This window comes from Ruditapes philippinarum, unplaced genomic scaffold (genome assembly GCF_026571515.1).
Source record: "Ruditapes philippinarum isolate M1 unplaced genomic scaffold, ASM2657151v2 ctg4011_1_1_1_1, whole genome shotgun sequence".
Lineage (NCBI taxonomy): Eukaryota > Metazoa > Mollusca > Bivalvia > Venerida > Veneridae > Ruditapes > Ruditapes philippinarum.
In genome coordinates, this window is record NW_026856269.1 from 22,284 (window position 1) to 39,875 (window position 17,592).

The 17,592-nt window shown below is 31.9% G+C and overlaps 1 protein-coding gene across 8 annotated transcripts in view; it reads right to left on the reverse strand.

Annotated features, from left to right (window-relative positions):
* Nucleotides 1-17,592, reverse strand: part of LOC132746033 (uncharacterized) — a gene marked incomplete at its 5' end in the record, with an annotated part of 60,338 nt that overhangs the window by 11,811 nt on the left and 30,935 nt on the right. For 6 of the 8 annotated variants that reach the window (XM_060735084.1, XM_060735083.1, XM_060735082.1 and 3 more), the window contains 7 exon segments: nt 904-984; nt 2,487-2,643; nt 4,263-4,496; nt 11,379-11,454; nt 12,502-12,655; nt 14,899-15,732; nt 16,236-16,325. In XM_060735084.1, coding sequence (XP_060591067.1) covers nt 904-984; nt 2,487-2,643; nt 4,263-4,496; nt 11,379-11,454; nt 12,502-12,655; nt 14,899-15,732; nt 16,236-16,325 — 1,626 coding nt within the window. 8 annotated transcript variants of the gene reach the window in all.

The following is a 17,592-nucleotide window of genomic DNA, read 5'->3' on the forward strand; positions in this document are numbered from 1 at the left end:
AGAGTCAGTCACAAGCTTCTTATTATTGTTCTATGTAAGTTGAAATATGTAACATTTTAACATCAACATCTAATAATTCCAGTTATGACAAGAGAGACTCAAATATGACTATGTTAACTAAAGTTTTCTAACATGATAACACCAGCAGGGTAACACCCATCAACCAAGGGGGGTAATAAAACTGTCTCTATATAAGCATGCAATAATAATGCTGTGTTGAAACAGATGCAACTGTGACTTCTTTTTTTTTTTAAACAAAAATCTGAGTTTTGTTTATTTCCTTTTCAACCATAAGTACAATATGTACTTACAACTCAGAACATACATGCTTTCATGCAGTCATAACAACAAAATATTTGAATATGAAAATTGTGCAAGCATGCATTCTACATATAAAACAAGGAGTAAAACTGTCACAATTTTGGGGGTAACACATCATGCATCAGTCCCATAGTATGATCATTCAAGACAAAGTTGACTGCAATCTTTATATGATTGTCTTTCTGAAAGTTTCTTCTTAAACAAAATGTCAATTTTTATTTCTTGAAAGGTCACAGTAAATTGTAGATACTTTACTATTTTATTATCACCTTTTGTGTATAATAACTTAATTTTGCAACAGCTGCAATTAATATTTTAAACAAAATTGAGCTCAATTACTAAGGTTGGCTTGAAATTCAAATATATAACACTCAATAATAAGGAAATTGACAGTTGTCCAATTTTTTTTTTTTGTAAAAACTTTATTAATCAAATTTCTGCATCAAAGTATCACAAAGTCTTGATTGTTCAATTGTAAGCATGCAGGTAAAACTAAATAAAGTAGACATTAACACTGCTGTGGCTATATAAGAGATAGATAGAAAGATAGAGAACTATACGGGCACGATAGTCACGTCTTACCCCAATGAGATCCCGAGTCATAATCGGTAATCTCAAACTCATCAAAATCTCCCGTCACCAAAATATCCTCCTCTTCAAATTCTGTCCAGAAATATACATGTAGTATGTAAATATTATATATACCTTCTAGATAGCACCAGAATTAACGTTATTTCTACGTTTTACAAAAATAGTTCTAAAATTTGATCATAATGTAAGTATCTTCCTTGTTTCCACAGTCTTACAGTAACAGTGCAAAAATGATGAACATAAAATGTATACTAAGTCAGAGTTTCTTCATATGTGCAACAATAAACCAAAGAGACCAATAACACTTCATACAGAAAAATGTCCAATTATTTCACATGACTTTACTGTGTTCTGTTTTGATACTCTTTTCTTTTTAGAAAAAAAAAACAACAACAAAAAAAACACCTAATTAAAATCAATTCTCAATAAAATCATTTCATTTATGCTCTTATTACTTAAGTTCTTTGCTTGTCTAACTCAAGTGGAGAAACAAGACCTTTTCCTTTGATGAAAAAAAATCTTTCTTTTAAAAAAAAAAACAAATACAAAAAAAAATTCTATCAATTGCTGTTACAGTTTGAAATTTATCTAAAACAGTAAAAATAATGAAAACATTTGTAAAAACATAAATCTATGACATTAAATCTTTCGACTGTGACATATTATAACTGAACAATTAACTGGAGATTAGTGCCTGGTTACCTTTTAGTTAAATAAGGAGCATGTGCTGCCATTTAGTCATATTATTTGTTGTAAAAGGTATATTTACATGTATTTTAGTAGAGTGTAAATAACTGAGTCCTTTTGAACTTATATGGTCTTGACATGATGTTATGAAAATTTAAACATTTAAGCATTATCCACTAATTGGATGTAATTGGATGCCAATATACTGTTAATCAAGTTGGTAGTTGCATGTTAATCAAGTTGGTAATTGCATGTTCAGTAATATTATGTTCCAGCTTTAGAATGTAAATAATTGACTTTATAAGAAGATAAAACAAGATTTTCCCATGTGAAAGTATCATGATATATTATATAACTAATGATTCTACACGCTACTAGAATGATAGGTTACAGTATATGATACAGAATGGAGAGACTACAGTTTGTTACTATGGAAATATCATCTATTGTATCAATTAATATCACACTTTGTTAAACCAATTCTCTTCAATTCAGGTAGAGTTAAGTCTTTAAGAGTTAAAACACTCCCATTGGCAAGAAAATACCTTTAGATCATTGCAAAAAGTTTGTATTTCATTGTTTTTTTATATTTTAACACTATCGTAAAATTTCTATATGTAAATTCACATTTTGTCAATGTAAATATAAATTACACACAAAAATATACTGACTTTGTATATACAGTGTACATTTTTTCTAAATTCCCTCTCATGGTCTCTTAATGCAATATAAACTGTTTTGCCAATTAAAGGTATTGTCTTGATGGTGTTTTTGGGTCTTTTTGGTAATTTCTTTGTGTTTGGTATAATTTATATGGAACCCCAAACTTCACAGTCACAATGAGACACTCTGCACACCCCGATATGTTTATGTTATCATAGACCTACCTCTGTTTGTGTTGCCAGTTGTGTTTAAACTTGAGATGGACTGAGTTGACCGTGGTGTGACTGGCAAGGAACCATGCACTGACCCCTGCATTGACCCTCCGGTACTCTGTAACACTATACTAGACACAGACTTCAATGCTTCCTGCAGCTGGCTAACCTGACAATTTATAAAATAACAAATTTGTTACTAAATACAGCCAATTAAGATATTTGCACAACTGCTTACCATTTAAAAGATCAATTGAGTTAAAAGGATCACTCAAGCTAAATATATTTATAACAGAAGTGACAATCTTAAAAAAAGAAAATTTTACATGGACTTAAATAAAATTCATTAAGCTTAGCAACTATACATGAAACATAGAAAAACATAATCTTGGTACAAGTTTAACTTACAATATACTTTACTATTGTAGATAAGTAGACAGGACATATATATTCAGAATTATAAGCGCAGTATTTTCAATGGTAGATCATGACAGATAGAGTTGGATAGAGAAGGTCATAATAGATATAGGTAGAGCTGTCATTGATTCAGTTCAAAGCATATCAATAATATGTCTATATCAGATGACAAATATCAATGATACACCGATATATCAATGATTACCTAAATTCCTTGTCTGTCATTCACTTTCATACCTGTTTGAATGATTTCAGTAAATTATATGTTCTGTTCAGTGTCTAATGCCAACTGCAATATTTTTTCCTGACCATTTTTTGTCATCACTGCTACAAAAATATTTCCATTATGTAACAACAGCAAAGTGTTAGACATGGACACCTGCTTCTGTATATGGTTTGGGCGAATTTTCATAATTTTTAGACATTTCACTAATAATTAAAAATTATCTATTTTTTTAAAAGTGTATTGATCATTGATTGACAGAAAAACATCAACGATACATTGATATTGTTTCTATCGATGACAGCTCTAGATATAGGTGGATTTGGTAAGATGACCACGGCAGATATAGGTGGATTTTGTAAGATGACCATGACAGATATAGGTGGATTTGGTAAGATGACCATGACAGATATAGGTGGATTTGGTAAGATGACCACGGCAGATATAGGTGGATTTAGTATTGGAGACTATGACAGATATAGGTGGATTTAGTATTGGAGACTATGACAGATATAGGTGGATTTTGTATTGGAGACCATGACAGATATAGGTGGATTTTGTATTGGAGACCATGACAGAACTAGGTGGATTTTGTAAGATGACCATGACAGATATAGGTGGATTTTGTAAGATGACCATGACAGATATAGGTGGATTTTGTAAGATGACCATGACAGATAAAAGTGGATTTTGTAAGATGACCATGACAGATATAGATAGATTTTGTAAGATGACCATGACAGATATAGGTGGATTTTGTATCGGAGACCATGACAGATATAGGTGGATTTTGTATTGGAGACCATGACAGATATAGGTGGATTTTGTAAGATGACCATGACAGATATTCATGGATTTGTATTGAAGGCCATGACAAATATAGGTGGATTTCGTATTGAAGGCCATGACAGATATAGGTGGATTTTGTAAGATGACCATGACAGATATAGGTGGATTTTGTATTGGAGACCATGACAGATATAGGTGGATTTTGTAAGAAGACCATGACAGATATACATGGATTTGTATCGAAGGCCATGACAAATATAGGTGGATTTCGTATTGAAGGCCATGACAGATATAGGTGGATTTTGTAAGATGACCACGGCAGATATATATGGATTTTGTATTGGAGGCCATGACAGTACCTGTGACTGTAGATTCAGACATGTTTTCTCGAGTTCCCGCTGTTTGGTTGTATCTATTGTAGATTGTGTAGCCATCGTGTCTCCCATACGATGTATCATTTCAGCACGAGCTAACGTGTTCTGTATTTCTAAACTAGAGTTGTACGAGTTACAATCATGTTCACGTTTTATCTCCGGGGAAATAAATGACTGAGACTGTAATACCTCGCTCTTCCAACTTTGTAATGACTGCACCTGAAATATTCAACATTCTATATCTTAGTCCATCTTTCTTTATAGTGTGCTTAATAATTTGTAAATGTGTTAACAGCATATTGATTGAGTTTGTTATAATGTTAAAAATATTTCTCTACTTTTAACTGGACTTTCAAACTGTGCAGACGTGCATTTTTTGCTCTCACTATTCTTTCAAATAAAAATGGATTACCTTTAAAGAAATTGGATATATTTATATGACTCAATTCCTTGGACAATTCTGCATCTTAATATTAACATTAAAAAGTGTTTTTGTGATTAGAAAATTCATAATTGGATGAAAACTGTTCAGTTCCACTGTGTTTTTCTCATTTATTTTATATAAAGAAGGATTAATAAATTCTCATTCAAAATACCTGAAATTCCTACTAATCTTGCAAACAAAAGGTGCTAAAATGGCTTTAAATATTTAATGGACTAAAGTGTTAACAACAATCTGTGATAATGGCTTCTAATCATTCATCAATGGATATGGAGGATTTTGAAGGATTTTCAAACAATGACTTGTCTGACAACATAACAGTTGATAATCTTTTTGATCTGTATGTCAGCCCAACAAGTGACAATATTTCAATTACATTTTTTCAACAATCAACACATGCAAAAATGCTTCAAATTCTACAGTCTATGTATCAATTAGAACCTACAAAGGACAATACTGGGCTAACAACAACAATAACTCTATCAAACATGAAAGTTGTTATTACAGTATATAACAAGACAATGAAAATGTTGATCCAAGGAACTGGATGCAGAGTATGGTTGGACACTATCCTTGAGCATATAAAATGTGACTTAAAACAATCTGAATGTAACAATGATACCAATGATCGAAAAATGCAACCCATCATGCCTCAAACGCCAACAATCTCAACACCGAATGTAAAAGGCTCAAAACAGCACCATTCACTTCCTCTGACACCATCTCCTATCAGTAGTCCTAATCTGACACCTCAAAAGAACCTCACCAAATCAAAATCAACTGGTATTTTAAGTTCTGTATCTAGAGCAATCTTTGGTCCATCTCTAAACAGTGGGATGCTAAAACTTGGAAAAGAGTTGAAAAAGGCTAAGAAAACTGAGAAAAGGGGTGGGCAGAAGGTTGATTACCAAGAATTTAACAGGCAATTAACTATCATTCAAGAAACTGGCAAGAAACCTGAACAAAAGCTACACAAAATTGGACAGTCAAAATGGAATACACCAATGAACTACAGAAATCTGACAAAAAACAGTGAAGAAACAGCAGTAAAATCCATCTTGTCTTACTCTAATGAAACATTTACTTCTTCATTAATAGAAAAATGTGATTTCTCTGTGCAGTGTGACTTTCAAGAGAACTTAAACATAAAATGCAGCAAATGTCTCACAGAAAATAACATACTCAAAACTGAAAATGCAGAACTTAAGTCGTCAATCAAAGACTTAAAAGACTTCAAAAGTGACCAAAATGCAAAAATTCTACTTCTTGAAGAAGAAATTATGAAACAAAGACAGACAAATCAGTCTTTAAAACAGGAAAATGAAGTATTACGAGAAAAGGCTTCTATGAAACAGAAACAACAAGATACTATTGACACACTTCAGTCAAATTTTGTTTCCATGAAAGAGCAATTTGAGGAATTTGCAAACTCACTTGAACTGGTTAAAAGAAGAACAGAAAATGTTGCAGCTAAATCTGACATATACTCTCTTAAGCATGAGATACAACTTCTAAAAAGTAAAAGTATAACCTCAGATCATCAGAATGAAACCCAAAATCCTGTAAATGAAAACACCTGTCTACCAACACAGAATATCAGTTGTATAGATGAAAGGAAGCAATCTCTTTCAGAAACATGCAGAAGTCCTAATAACACAGAATTATCTACTCCAGACAGAAGTGTGAGCCCAGCGAAGAAAAAACATGAAGTACTCATTCTGGGAGATTCAGTCACTAAAGGACTTATAAGAAAAAAAATGAGTACTAATCAGATAAATGTCACCATAAAATCAACCAGTGGTGCAACTGTTCAGGACCTCAAGACAAAAATTGAAGATGATAGATCACATCAAATATTAACAGAAGAAACTGACCTAATCATCTTGCATACAGGCATAAACAATATCTCCAATGCCAACTCTCCGCATACTATCTGTGAAGACTTCAAAGAAATAGTTAATTTACTACAGACAGTCAACCAAAAAGTGAGAATTGGAATATCATCTATTCTGCCAAAAAAGAGAGATCTGCTGTCAAGGAAAAATATTGCTGAAACAAATAGTCTAATAGCAGAGCTCTGCAAGACCAATGGGTTCCTTTATATTGACAATTCTAGTGCATTCTTGAAAAATGGTAAGACTGATCAAAGTCTCTATTACGATGAAGTTCATCTCAATAGAGAAGGTTCGACTGTACTGGGAAAACAACTCAATGCAGGCATAAGGAAAATCCTTGGCATCGAAAACAACAGTTCCAGACAACAAGTAAGCAACTCTTCCAGAGACCATGTAAATTTTCGACATGCCAACAGCAGACAGAAAAATGCTCGGAGAATTCCAAATCCTCATCCCAGGTTTGGAGTTTATCGTGGAGTATGGAATCCCTGGCCAACATGGATGGTTCCGCACCGTCATTAGAGAATGACCTAGATGAAAGTTTGATAAACGTTACTGACCAAAATAAAAAAGTGAACAACACTCAAGGAACAATATCAGAGAACTCATCTTTATTAGAATGTGATGAAGGAGTTGATATACTCCCCACTTTGAATGAAATAACATTTGATAAGAAAGGACTAAACTTTTTCCACTTAAACATTCACTATCTTTACCCCAAACTTTACGATATCAAATATTTAGTAGACAAATATCCTGACATTGATGTATTAGGACTTCAAGAAACTTTTTTAAGTGATGTTTTTTCTGATTCAGAGTTAACTTTAAATAATTATCAACTCTTTAGGCGTGACAGGAAATCAAATGGTGGGGGAATTGTTTTATATGTGAAGTCTTCATTGCCATGTGAACTAAGAGTTGACCTACAGTCTGAGGAAATTGAGTCAATATGGCTTGAAATGAAACTTGACAAGCAAAAGCCTTTATTGTTAGGATACATTTACAGGCCACCTTCATCATTAACTTCGTGGAATTATAAAATTGAGGAGGTCCTTGATAAAATATTTACTGAAGACAAAGAAGTAATTCTTTTTGGAGATCTTAACTACAATTTTGGTGCTTCAGGCTCAAATAATTCAACATGGAACAATATAATCAATACTTTTAATCTTTCTCAACTTATTAAACAACCTACTAGAGTTACACCAGCATCATCAACTATTATTGACCATATCTATAGTAACCAACCACAAAATATCTCATACACTGCAGTACCTGTACTTTCAATTAGTGATCATTTTCCAATAATTTTTACTAGACGAACAAATAAAAATGTTAAAAAGGGTCCAACGCATGATATAATCAAATACAGGTACTTAAAGAACTTTAATGCTGATACATTCCTAAATGATCTGTCAAAACAACCATGGTCCCTTATTGATATGTTTAATGATCCAGATGATGCTTTAGACACTTTTAACAAATTATTTTTAGAAACTCTTAACATACATGCTCCATACAAACAAAAAAGAGTTAAACATAAAAATCAAGCTGATTGGTTCAATGGAGATATAGCTAATGCAATACATAGTAGGGACTATGCAAAAAAGAAAAATAATGTTGATGACTTCAAGTACTGGAAGACACAAGTGAAAAAACTCATCCATATAGCAAAAACAGATTTTTTTAACCATGAGATAAATTCAAATAAGAAAAATCCTAAAAAACTTTGGAAAAACTTGAAAAATCTATCAGGAAAAACAGATGGTCAACCGACATCCTATATAAATGATGAAAATGGTTTGCCAATAACTGATCAAAAGTTAACAGCAGAAACATTTAACACCTTTTTTGCAAATGTATTTAAAAAAGCTGAAAATATAACTGAGTTATCACATAAAATGAAAATTGCTCTTCAAGAATCTTTTAAATCTGAAAGCACAAATCAACCAAATAAATTTGAAATCCCCTATGTTGAACTAAGTTATGTAAAACAAAAACTGAACAGTCTCGATATTACGAAAGCAACAGGCTTAGATGGCATTAGTGCAAAATTTCTAAAAACGGCAGCAAGTGTCATAGATAAACCCCTTTGTACCATAATAAACTTAAGTATTAAAACTGGAAAATTTCCTACACAGTTAAAACAATCAAAGGTAACACCAATCTATAAGAAAGGCCTCAAGTCTGACAAAAACAACTATAGACCAATTTCAGTTCTCCCACTTATCTCAAAAATATTTGAAAAACATGTTTCTGACAACTTGAAGCTATTTTTAGAAACAAACAATTTCCTCTACACAGCTCAATCAGGCTTCAGGGCATACCATTCATGTGAAACAGCACTTACAAATTTAATTGATAATTGGATAAATGCACTTAATGATGGCAAAATTGTTGGAACTGTTTTTCTGGACTTGTCTAAGGCCTTTGATTTAGTTAATCACAAAATTCTTATTGAAAAACTACCCTTCTATCATCTTTCCTCACACACTATTTCTTGGATTACATCATATCTGTCAGACAGGTCACAAAAAGTAAATGTGTCTGGTGTTTTATCAGAATCTGCTGAAGTTGTCTCCGGAGTACCCCAGGGCTCAGTCCTAGGGCCCCTACTATTCTTAATTTACATAAATGACATACATCTTCATATAAAAAAGTCAAATACTGATATGTTTGCAGATGACACTTCTCTAACTTCAACTGGAAATACTATAAGGGAAGTAGAAGATAATCTTCAATCAGATCTTGATAGTATAAGCACATGGTGTGTACAAAATTCAATGATACTAAATGCACAAAAAACTAAAGCTATGAATTTCTCAATAAAGCATTCAAAATCTGAGCATTCTTCAACACCTTCTCTTAACCTTCACAATCAAGAAATAGAATTTACAGACAATGAAAAAGTACTAGGAGTCTATGTTGACAAAAATCTAAAATGGAAAACACACATTCAAAAAATTATTTAAAAATGCAATTTACAGCTCTATTTGCTTCTAAGTATTAAACAATATCTTGATCTTCATGCTAGAAAACTTTTTTCAATGCATATATACTGCCACATTTGGACTACTGCTGCACTATTTGGGGAAACTGCAGCAGTGATTTACTCTCACAAATAATCAAATTTCAAAAAAGAGCTGCTAGAATAATTTTGGACAAAAATTTTGATGCCCCATCAAATGAACTATTTTAAAGAACTAAATTGGATGTCCTTTGACCAAAGAATCAGATACAAAAAAGGCAATTCTAATGTATAAGTCAATAAATGAACCATCCTTTCCTAAGTATATGAAAAATAAATTTCAAACAGTAAATGACAGACACAACTTTAATTTGAGATCTGTCCAAAATGAAAAACTAATTGTACCTAAACCAAAAACAGAGTGTTTTAGGAAAACACTTAATTACTCTGGGCCTACAATATGGAATGACATTCCAATACATGTTAGAAATTCTGAAACTTTGAAAAAATTTCAAGCCAGCTATATTCATTGGCAATTTTCCATTTAAATTATATATGTCATTTTTCCATTTTTTTATATATGTCTTTTTTCCATTTTTTTATATATGTCATTTTTCCATTTTTATTGTGTACATAGCTTTCTAAATATGATACCAGGATGACTAACTGTGTTGTTTTTTAACATTAGTTGTATTTTTCAATATTGAAGTTTTTGAAAATGCCACAAAGTGTAAAAAAAAAAAAAAAAAAAAATTAACAGTTTATTTCTTAAATGATGTTTTGTATGTTACATTGTATGTATATGCTGAGGCCCACATGGAAGATCGGGAAACCGAATGTGCTAGCCTCATTAAATAAAGTCGTTACTTACTTACTTACTTACTTACTTACTTACTCAAGATAATTACGAATGAATTAAATAAAATCTTTAACAACAAAATTCCAGAATTTACTGACTCGGCAAAATTCAATGCCCTAGACATTATATCATTCTTTAGCAAGAATTTTGATACCTGCTGTAACTAGTTATGTCATTTGCTGATATGGTTGCACTTTCTGACCTAATTGCTACATCATTGGCAGGTTTTTAAATGAAAATATATTGAAAATGTTGCAGCTAAGCTTGGATTAATTTCAAATCATATAACGTAGAAAATTTAATATAGCTGATACGTTTATCAATGAGTATGATTACGTCATCAATATTAAGGAGGCTAACAACACAGATATCATTGTATCTGTTGATGAGCAAGGCTAAGTGTCAAACGTATTCTACATGCCATGGATCAGAGGTGATCTGTGGAGGTAATCTCTGTTTAAGGGATCAAAAGTTAACTTCTAAGCAAAGGTCATCAAGTGAGCAATATTCTGTTACTTCTACAGAAGTGTATGAGGTAATTTTGGCCCCCCCACCCCCCGGCCAGAGTACAAAGTTAGGTGTTTCTGAACAGTCTTTATACCAGATGCAACCATTGGTCAATTTTCAAGGCAAAAGTCAACCAGTGAGATACTCCAGTTAAATACTGGCCACACTTGACCAGACTATCAGACTATTAGAGATGTACATCTTCTATGTGTACCCAGATGTTCAAAGTTTAAAAGCTATCTAATTGAACAATTATCTAGGTTAAATTAGCCAATCAGAGGTTTCATAATTGTCTCCAGATAGAGGGCTTCACCATGAAATCGTTTTTTTGTATCTTTTATATATTATAAGAATTACAAGATTTAGACCAAAGCCTCAAACTATGCACACATTACAATCAATTACTGTATGTGAATATAAAAGTTAATACCTCTTTCCATAACTGTCTGATAGCTTCTAGTTGTAATGTTCTTAACTGACGTTCTTGATCATACAATCTTCTCTGTCTGTAAACATAATATAATAAAATAACTGATTCAAACATTATCTACTGGTTTTTGTTCGGTTTTTCGGCACACCAACACAATTTAGGTCCTATGGCTGGGAACAGGAAAGATGACTTTTGCTTACCTCGGATGTTACAATCTTAAAGTAACACCAGGGGTCAAAACCACCTCACCTGCTGTAGTTAAGAGATACATAGATTCCAGTAGTTCAAACCCATTTAGCCACCTCTTATGATCACGCCAGTATTATGGTGGCTGCAATTCTTATGCCTCAACCCTTAGAAGCAACCCTTCAGCCACAAGGGGTTTGGTGCTGGACTAAACCGTATTTTTAACTTAGAACTTTAAAATCCCAAAATTGAGAAAACAATAAAATAGAGTCAATGTGCATATGTAGACATAAATTGGTTGGCCTGCCTTGATCTCAACAAATAACATTGCCTTAAATAATATAGAAAGTTTTTGTATACATTATGTTTAAAAATGTACAAAACAAATCATGCTAATATCCTAGTTGAAAAGATACATACAAAATCTTTAAAAAAAAAATATAAAAAAAAAATCAGAAAAAAAAAGAAAAGGAAAAATACAAATGAATGTTCCACATATGTTAACAGAATATATTTTGTTCATACAGTTTAATGATTAGCTAGACACAAAAGCTTACAAAATGATTTCTTCGTAAAGTACAAATAGAATTTTGTTAGGGCCATTGTACTGAACCTGTCTTACACTAAGATAAAGATTCATGAAAAATGAATTTATTTTACAAATGAGATTATAAATAGTAAATTTGTTTCTGTCTATTGACATGTTAGACTGTTGTCAGTATTGATAGAAAATGTAATAAGAACTGTTGTAACAGAACACCTGCCACTTTCTTGTTTAATTGCCTGGAAAATGTTCTTAAATTTTAATCAACCACTTTGTAGAAATCAATACGAGACATATCGTTTACTTCAGCAGACGCAACTAGTCATATTTCCAAGATTTACTGATCAATATATCGGAAATAAAAAATAAAATCTACAACAGTGAGCTTCATACTTGTCAAGTTCTGTACGCAGCACCACAATATGTTCCTCCGCCCTTCGAGCGCGAATCTCCCGCCGCACCCGTACCGCGTCAACATTATGCTCTCTAGTGTAATAACCTCGCCAGAAACTCTGAATCTTTGTTGCTGCATGAAGGGCTTTTATATCTGATTATATAAATATAAAATATCACAGATTATATAACCATAATATAGAACAGATTATATAAACATTAACTATTACAATCTGGTGTATGCTTGGTTAACATACATAGTTTCTATACTGATTTATCATTAAAAATGAAAAGACATATAATAGATTAGTGTTATTCAGATAGTAGGTTTAATCATACATGTCATATTTCCAGCAACCCTGGGAATGGGGGAAATGACTTTGGACCAAATAGTGGAATTTTTAAGCAAGCATTAACCAGTTGTAACCTTAAAAATATGCAAGTAACATTGACATTTTTAAAACTTTGAATGTTACTGTAAAGTCACTTCAATACCTCAAGTTTGTCATACTTAAGGGTTAAACAAACTATACATGAGGTCTTTAACATTTGTTTATCCAATGATTTATTAAAATATCTTAGTAATTCATTTAAGAAGTTTGTTTTTTTAATTATTTAAAACCACATCCATCAAGTACAGAAATCAATAGTTAAATTTGAAAACAAGAATAAACATTTTATCTGGCAGTGCAGCACAGTACTTTGCTACTCTTTATATCATAGTTTATTATACTGTAACAGTTCATCACATCTCTGCAATATCAATACCTTTAGAATTATTTTACATTAACTTTTTAATGTATAGCAAATATAGTTTTTTTATAGATATATTTGTACATGTATGTACATATAATTAAGCAATGTTAATATTTACACTCACTCAGCTATACGTCAAAAGCATGCTATTTATTGAATAGAAGAGTACGAATGTAAAACATGTACTTTTAACTTTAATTATTGTTGGCATCTACTCTATTTTTACCAGGTAAAAAACTTGTAGTCAGGAAAATTAATTTATTGTTTTATAATGCTAAAACATTGGTGATGCTAATTTGTGTTCATATTTATTTTACCAAATCATTTGCTAAATGAGCCAAAAAAACGTGCATTCTATAACTACAATTAACTAGTTTATGTATGCACACATGATTATGGTAAATATCTGGAAGCACTTTAAGAATCTGTCCACAGCAAATTCCATGGTTTTTAAATCCTTACCCTAACCCCTTAACCTAACCCATAACATTTACGCTAACCCTAACCCTAACCCCAGCAGTTATCTGAGTGATTTGTAGAAAAACATAAATGAGCCGCGTAACGACAAAACCAACATAGTGCGTTTGCGACCAGCATGGATCCTGAACAGCCTGCACATCCCCGCAGTCTGATCAGGATCCATGCTGTTCGCTTACCAACTCTATTACAAGTAGAGAAACTGATAGCGAACAGCATGGATCCTGATCAGACTGCGCGGATGCGCAGGCTGGTCTGGATCCATGCTGGTCGCCAACCCATTATGTTGGTTTTGTCATGACGCGGCTCAAATATTGAAGAAATAATATTGGGAAAAATCATAATGTTAAAAATAGCAGCGGACAGATTCTAAAGCCATTATCTGATCCAGTATGGAAAACACAATCATTCATGTGTACATATTTTGAGAACGTGTTTAAACTTTTATAACACATGTGTGTTATTAGGTGCATATAATTATGACACTGTGCTTATTAATTAAATATCACTAAAAATAATGAAGATTAATACATGTAACAAGACGGCCCAGAAATTGCAGCTTTTGTATTGACAAACTATTTATATCAACATGACACGACCTCTCTGGTGTCACAATCTATTATTAATTATAAAGATGTTTAACAGGTTATGTGGCCCTATATAAATGCTTGTTTGTATATTGCAAATAACCATTTATGTTTGCATGGGTGCAAGTTAAAAATTCAGAAAAACCTGAAAACTGTAATTCATAATCATTTTCCTACATGTCCCTGAAAACTTGCACCCATATCTTTGACCATATTACCTGTCAAGAATCTTTATAACGAATTTATAATACCGCAAACTTATTTCATTAGCAAAAAAAAACTGAAATTAATTTATAAATCGACTGCAGCCATGTTTATATAAGTAGATTATATAAAAATGCTATGAATCAATGCTGCGAATGTGAAGTTTTATAATACATAACAGGCATTAAGTGACATTCTTATGATTTCTTTCATTAATTAAAGACATTTCTATGTTACTGAAGGCATTTCATTCATTCTAAGCATTTTAAGATTTCCTCTAAAGACTTTTTGTTTGTTTTTTGTTTTTAAGAAAAAGCATCAGCTAAAAGCTACATTTTCTGAGATATTATATAAAGTGAACACACACACACACCTTCTGCAAGCACAGCATCACTCGTGGGTCGTGAGTAAATTCCAGAATCTCGTAAACTATTGTCATGATCACGTTTTGAATCACTTTTGTTAACACGGTCAGACCCGATTACTTTTTCTGGAATGGTTTTAATCATTTTACCCTTGTTACGTGAATCACTTTCAGTTGTCGCAGGGCGACGTGAAGCTGAATATTTACCAGGAACATATTCCGACTGAGTTCGTGACACTGTAGATTTAGATGCCACTGGAATAGAAGTTTTATTTCCTGAGTGTGAATGAACAGAATCATGTCTATCTTTTTTCCTATCCACAGTTTTTGCACTTTTTGATTCCTCACGATTCGACCTTGAGGAAGATTTTCGCGCTTTCTTTGCAGCAGCGTCTTTAATAAGGCTCAACTCTTTTGATGAAAAATGTTCAACATTCTCTTTTGGCAAATCATCAACTTGTGACACATCCTGACTGGTATCACAATCCACAGCAAGGGCCGTAGGCGGAACCTTCTTTTTAATTCCAACAACCGGCTCATTTCCGGACATTTGTGGCTGCGATGCATGAAAGTCTGGTTTAAATATACCTTTATACAATTCTTGGTTCATTGGTTTTATTGGTCGTTTATCGTAAGCGTCATATTTATTATCGCCTATTGCTGTAGCCGGGCGATTTTCACCTCGTGACAAAATGTCAAGGACATGTTGTGTAATAGGACTTGAGAACATGTTGTTAGTAGGTGCGGTCATAGGTCGAGCTGGGGTGACCGGTGACTTTCCTCCTACTGGAATGTATGTTGACTCGGAATCCAACAAACTAGAAGTACTACGTTTATCATAATCTAAAACAAATAAAACATAGTCTGTGAACATTTGATTTTACCCATAAACTTAACTTCTTTATGAATGCACTTCAAATAGGAAAATAGCTGAACTTTATGATAATTGTGTGTTATTTCATTTAGAAGAGGAATGTTTATATTTGTCAAATATTTAAACATGAACATATTTATATCAAACAGAAAATCATTCAATAATCTTTTATATCCAAGTTTAAAATTTTTGCAATATAAACATAATCATGGAAGCTTTGTATTCAAAAACATAGATCTTTATTAATCTATGAAAAAGTCCTTAGCAAAGGAAACTTAACCAATTTTTTTTGTATCATTCAATAAAATTTTGCAAACACAGTAAAGAAATCAAATGAAAGTGTTTTAAATATACTTGCACTAATACTAATAATTCAAAATTATCAAAACTTTGATATCTAAATTCTATATAACTAGAGTTATATAAAATAATACAACTGTATAAAAGTAAAAAGACAAGATTTTGAGCTTACCTTCTGAAGTAACATCTTGTACAGATAAATCATTGATATGTTGTCCAGATCTGTCATATGGTTGACTCGCAATAGAACTCACAGAATTCTCTGAAATATTTATATTCATATTGCACTGGAATATTTATATTCATATTGTGCTGAAATATTTTTATTGTACTGAAATATTTATATTCATGTTGTACTTAAATATTGTACTGAAATATTTACATTCATATTGTACTGAAATGTTTATATTCATATTGTACTTAAATATTTACATTCATATTGTACTGAAATATTTACATTCATATTGTACTGAAATATTTATATTCATATTGTACTGAAGTATTTACATTCATATTATACTGAAATATTTATATTCATATTGTACTGAAATATTTATATTCATATTGTACTGAAACATTTACATTCATATTGTACTGAAATATAATTATATTCATATTGTACTAAAATATTTTATGAAACACTTCTTACCCTTACCCTAAATAATTCTTTTCAAAACTATGTTACAAACCTAGGACAATAGTTTGGTAACCGATAAACTTAATGAATGGCAAACAAACTCACTGGTAAACTGAATAACTGGCTAACTTTAATACATTGTAAACTGAATGACTGGCCAAAATTTTTACTGGTAAACTGGAAGACTGGCTAACTTTAATACCTTGTAAAACTGAATGACTAATAAACATCATGAAAGGTAAAGAAAATTACTGACCAACATTTTGTATGACTAAATATGGATTGTCTATGACTAATTCCTTTTCAACATGTTGATTTTTCACACAAAAACAGGTTTTATACAGAAAGAAATATTTTTCATTTTATTTTTTGTTCTGTGACAAGTTAAATGATTAACAATGATCAGCTTCATGAACTTGGCCTATTTACTTTATACTAACAGCAGATGGAGTTTACAATGGAAGCGTTATGTTATGTCAACATCGTTCCCAGGTATTTGTTTAATCAACATTGATTTTGACCAACAAAAAAGGTGCTATTATAAATAGAACAAATAATGTTGAACCTAAACAAGTTACGCTCAATCTATAGACGGAAACTGTGACAGTAGGGTCATTAATAAAACTGTTTGTATTTTATTACTTTATCTTTATCAACTGACTAGTTGTAACACATTGGAGATTATGCTTTGTATCAAAACTTTTGATATTGAAAAAAAAAGTATGTTTAGCAATTTCCTTTGTCACCATACAATTCTTTTTTATATTTTGGTAAGTGATTCCAACATTGTAAAGATCATAAGGCAACTTCCCAACAGCTGGAGGAAGACCTCACTCTGGTGCCCCTCCATGTATTTTTATTTCAGGCATGAAAGGGCACCTGAGTAGAACCA